Source organism: Papaver somniferum, chromosome 5 (assembly GCF_003573695.1).
Source record: "Papaver somniferum cultivar HN1 chromosome 5, ASM357369v1, whole genome shotgun sequence".
Taxonomy (NCBI): Eukaryota; Viridiplantae; Streptophyta; class Magnoliopsida; order Ranunculales; family Papaveraceae; genus Papaver; species Papaver somniferum.
This window is the reverse complement of record NC_039362.1, coordinates 9,777,732-9,783,453: the sequence shown is the minus strand read 5'-3', so window position 1 is coordinate 9,783,453 and position 5,722 is coordinate 9,777,732. Positions and strand designations below refer to the sequence as shown.

Genomic DNA, 5,722 nt, shown 5'->3' with positions numbered 1-5,722 from the left:
GGGTTAGAGCTTCACAGTTGCAGACATGGCGATAGGTGAGAGATTTTTTTCTTTTTTTTTTGGTGAGAGAGTTTTCTTATTTTTGTGAAGAGTGAAGAGACTAATGATTTTGGGCGCGTTGTGAAAATATTGGGGGGAAACATGGGATAGGACACGTTGCAGTTGTCAAAAATTAAATATTCTCTGAAAAATTCTTGGGCAGACACGTGACCAAATTTGGGCGGGATTTTGGGCGGGAAAGTGGAATATTCTGATTGGTCTAAGCAAAAGCATACGGATTGGCAAAGAAACACAATTTTTGACAAACAAACACAAAATTCCCACCGTTAGATTTAGTAGCAGTTGCTTCCCCTAACTTTGGTACGTTGGATTAAACAAAATTACAGCAAAAAAATTTTGGTGGTAACACTCTAAGTAACATAGATATAACCTGGCTCCGAGCACGAAACCTGGCGGTAACTGGTAAGTGGACTATTCTAAGTCAGAGACTTCGTAAAAACGATGAAACCGTCTATCTATAAATAATATCGGTGCCATTAGAATATTCCTCCAACCCTTAAACCTGTCCGGTTTTGGCAACTTCGAGATATAACATGGCTCCGGGATCGAAACATGGCGGTGAGTGGACTACTCTAAGTCGGGGACTTCGTAAGAACGATGAATCTGTCGATTCATAAGTAAGATGCTTTCATAATATTCCTCCAACCCTTAAACCTGACCGGTTTTGGCAACTTCGAGATATAACATGGCTCCGAGATCGAAACATGGCGGTGAGTGGACTACTCTAAGTCGGGGACTTCGTAAGAACGATGAATCTGTCGATTCATAGGTAAGATGCTTTCATAATATTCCTCCAACCCTTAAACCTGACCGGTTTTGGCAACTTCGAGATATAACATGGATCCGAGATCGAAACCTGGCGATAAGTGGACTACTCTAAGTCGGGGACTTCGTAATAACGATGAATCTGTCGATTCATAGGTAAGATGCTTTCATAATATTCCTCCAACCCTTAAACCTGACCGGTTTTGGCAACTTCGAGACATAACATGGATCCGGGATCGAAACATGGCGATGAGTGGACTACTCTAAGTCGGGGACTTCGTAATAACGATGAATCTGTCGATTCATAGGTAAGATGCTTTCATAATATTCCTCCAACCCTTAAACCTGACCGGTTTTGGCAACTTCGAGACATAACATGGCTCCGGGATCGAAACATGGCGATGAGTGGACTACTCTAAGTCGGGGACTTCGTAATAACGATGAATCTGTCGATTCATAGGTAAGATGCTTTCATAATATTCCTCCAACCCTTAAACCTGACCGGTTTTGGCAACTTCGAGACATAACATGGCTCCGAGATCGAAACCTGGCGATGAATGGACTACTCTAAGTCGGGGACTTCGTAAGAACGATGAATCCAACCATATACTGGGAATATTCCTTTGGAATATTCTATGTATATCATCACATCATAACCACCCATTCATTTAATTTTTAATTCTATTTCATCTACAGCCGTTAAGTTTTTTTTTTTTTTTTTGTTTAACATCATTCTCATTTCTATTTCCTTCCTTATCCTTTTCTTTTTTTCCCTCAACTGCATCTCCCCAGTGTGTTCGACGGAGAAACTTCACCTCAAACCACCATTATTCAAACCAACATCACTCAAACCACTTCGGTACAGCAGCACCTCCATAAATCAAACCACTGGAAACTTCATCGATCTCAGGAGATTACTTCACCAACTTCATCATCACCACACAATGTTGAAGATCGATCTGTAACCCATATCTCGACTAACCACTTCCACCAATTTCCCGAAGTTGAAGATCGATCTGTAACCAAAGCTCAATTTAGGGTATATTGTTTTTTTGATTTTTGAATTAGGTTTTTTTCAGTGACTTTTTTGCATTAAAATTTGAATTAGGTTTTTTGATAATCAACACAGAACAATATGGGTTTGGTTTAAAATTTCATTAAAATCAACAATATGGGTAGTTTGTTCCTTTCTTATGATATTGATTTCATCAAAATCAACAATATGGGTAGTTTCTCCTTCAGTCTCTTTTTATTTTTTCTGCAGTCATGTTGATTTTTTTCTTTTAATGTCGAAGGTGCATCATAGACGTTGCAGTCTTCTTATCTTGCTTTGTTGAAAATGTTTTGTTTGCCTTGTCTAATTTTCAGTAAATCATAATCATGATTCAGAAATTGGCTCATTAAGTTTGTTGGGTATGTTTCGATTTGGCAGGTGAGGGCTTGAATATGTGAATCTGTGACTCATAATCGTGGTCCTTCGAAAGACTGAAGATTTGCATACTAGAAGAGAAAAAGATCAGTCCTAACTGAATTGTGTTAGTTGAACAAGTGATGGGTAGCAGTGAAGGAGAAGAAATGAGGAAGAGGGCAATGGTGATTGCGGAGAAAATTAGTGCTGCGATGAGAGAAGATGAAGGTGGTCATCTCAAAGGGTCTACTATTAGATCAATTGATGATTTCCTTGCAACTGTAACTTCTAAATAAGTATCTGTATAAGAAGTTGCATTGGTTGAATAGAGTTCTTGACGACATACCAAGAATATTTGTAAGCAAACTTCCATACATTATACATAATTTGTCTTGCGTAACGCTTCAGGAGATGCTTGGTCGACATCACAGTCAGAGAGCCCCACCGACCACTTAATTTGTCTTGTATGCTATGTTCCTTACACCAACCTTGAGCAAATTTATGATGCAAATGGAAAAACAGAATCAAAATAGTTGAAGAACTGAACAGATTTGCATATTCAAGTCATTCAAAATTATGAATAAAGATTGGGTTCATTGGCCAAGGTTGATATGTTGTTCACTGTAGAATATTACATTCTTTACATTGGTTTTCCCTCTTTTATTGTGTTATTCCGTGATTAATTATTTTGTCGTTCTTTCATGTAGGGGTGATCTTCCATATCAGGAGGCCTTGAAGAATTTCATAGATACCGTTTGTCAGAGACTTGGAAATCCTTCTGAATTCAGTTGTCCTTGTGTTGATTGTAAGAATCTCACTTTCCCACTTCCTCCGAAAGAAGTGCATCTTCACTTGCTGAAACGAGGTTGGGATCCTACATACACTGAGTGGGTTTTTCACGGGGAGACTATGCACACTTCTACTGATGTACACCAAGAGGGAGCAACAAGGGGATCATATCATATAGATGCTGCTGTTGAAGCTGATGCACATATCGATCAGGGACATGAACCTGTGCAAGATGAGGGTTTGGAAAACCATGTGGAAGAGGCGGACCCACCGTTATATCCTAATTGTAAAACACACACAAAGTTATCCATCACTGTTGAATTGTATAGGCACAAAACAGTAAATGGTTTATCTAGGAAATCTTTTGACGAACTTCTCAAGACAATCGGTTCCTTGTTGCCGCCAGATCATTGTCTTCCTTGCTCAACATATGAAGTGAAAAAGCTCCTGAAATCTTATCAATTGACTTACCAGAAAATACATGCTTGTATTAATGATTGTTGTTTGTTTAGAAAAGATTTGAAAGATGCAGACGAGTGTCCTAAATGTCATTATTCTAGGTGGAAGGCAGACACATCTAACATGGACGATGCTGAAATGATAGACAAGCCGCAAAAGAAGATACCGGTGAAGGTGCTTAGGTACTTCCCCATTGTGCCGAGATTGAGAAGATTGTTTCAATCAGCAGCACTGGCTGAGCAGTTGATATGGCACGCGACGAACAAGAGTAAGGATGGGAAGATGCGTCATCCAACAGATTCTTTGGCTTGGAAGCACATAGACACAAAGTATCCCGAGTTTGCTTCAGATCCCCGTAATTTGCGTCTTGGGCTTGCTGCTGATGGATTTAATCCATTTGGTGATCTTTCCGCAGACCACAGTTGTTGGCCAGTGATGCTCGTGGTTTATAATTTGCCCCCTCAATTGTGTATGCAAGGTGACAACATAATTCTGAGCATGCAGATTCCAGGAAAAAAACAACCGGGTAATGACATTGATGTATACTTGCAGCCCTTGATTGATGATCTTTTTGAGTTTTGGGAGAAAGGGGTGCAGGTATATGATTCGTTTACTAAAACAGATTTTAACTTGAAGGCGTTATTAATGTGGACAATAAACGATTTCCCTGCATATGGTAATTTATCTGGATGTACGTATAAAGGGAAGGCAGCCTGTCCTCTTTGCGGTGAAAATACACTTTCAAACTGGTTGGAATTTAGTCGTAAAACTGTCTACTTGAATCATAGGAGATTTCTTCGTCATAATCATCCTCTTCGGCAGAAAAAAGACTGGTTTAATGGAGAGATTGAGAGGAAGGAAAAGCCACCTGTTATGTCTGGTGCTGCGGCACTTGAATGTCAGAATAGTATTACAAATGATTTTGGGAAAGCGGAGAAGAACGAGGAGGAGATAAGGAAAAAGAAAGATCAAAAGAAGAAGAATCAGGGCAAGAGTAGTGCGGCAGCAAGTGCAAATGTGGGTAATTCTAAATGTGGGAAGCGGAAAAGGGATGTTGTTGTTGATGCGGCTATTTCTGGTGCAAATGATGATGAAACTGAACTTCGGGTGGTCAATATTCTTCGACTTGCCTTACTGGAAGGTTAGTTCCATAACTTCAAACTTACTTGTTAATATTTGGCTATGGGTCTTCTGCTTTGCACCATGTCAATCTAAATGACACACTCGTTCTTTTGATATAGTGTTTGGGAAGTATAATGCATCTGAGTACTCTTCCCAATGTGATAAAGCATCGGCAACATCAGTTTGATTGCACCATAATTGACACATAATAGTATATTTTCAGTATAATGAGCATTTTGTTTCTGTTTTTTCCAGCATGACATTATAATAGAATTAATTACTTACCTAAGATTCGACAGCATGACATTATAACTTTCACATTGATTAAATGTCTGATCTTTTATTTATTTATAGAATTAATTACTAATGTTGGGTTTTTCCATCTTCCTAGGATTTATTACTACGGCACAATATTGATGTTATGCATACAGAAAAAAATGTTTGCGAGAGTATTATTGGTACCATATTGAATATAAAGTCCAAAACAAAAGACGGTCTAAAGTCCCGCAATGATCTGAAGAGTATGGGAATAAGACCAGAATTACATCCAGTAGAGATAAATGGAAAAACGATCCTTCCACCAGCACCATACTGTTTAAATGACAAGGAAAAGGCTATATTGTATAATAGGATGAGAAATTTAAAGGTTCCATATGGTTTTAGTTCTGATCTTAGAAAGCATTTCTCAAAAGATGGTTGCTTAGGTGTTCTTAAGGCTCATGATTACCATGTTCTTATGCAACAAATATTACCCGTTGCTTTGCAAGGACTTTTACCTGTAGGGCCAAGGGAGGCAATTTTCAGGTTATGTTCTTATTTTCACGAAATATGCCAAAGGGAAGTTGATCTCCATAGATTAATAGAACTTGAAGTAGAAGTTGCTGAGACTTTGTGTATGTTTGAGAGGTACTTCCCTCCGTCACTTTTTGATGTCATGATGCACTTGACAATTCACCTAGCTCGAGAAGTGCGATTATGTGGACCTGTACAATATCGTTGGATGTATCCATTTGAAAGGTATGCCAATTTAATTTATATTACTTCTGTTTTTTGGTTTTGTGTAGAAAGTTATGCCCTTTGTATCTTAGAGATACTAATATTTAATTAACTAGTAACTGT

The 5,722-nt window shown here is 38.6% G+C and overlaps 1 protein-coding gene across 1 annotated transcript; it reads left to right on the top strand.

Annotated features, from left to right (window-relative positions):
• The first annotated feature begins 2,376 nt into the window (after window positions 1-2,376).
• Window positions 2,377-4,790, top strand: LOC113278733. The gene is made up of 3 exons (XM_026527492.1): window positions 2,377-2,477; window positions 2,941-4,622; window positions 4,723-4,790. The coding sequence occupies exons 1-3, from the start codon at window positions 2,377-2,379 to the stop codon at window positions 4,788-4,790; spliced, it is 1,851 nt and encodes a 616-aa protein (XP_026383277.1).
• The last annotated feature ends 932 nt before the right edge of the window (window positions 4,791-5,722 follow it).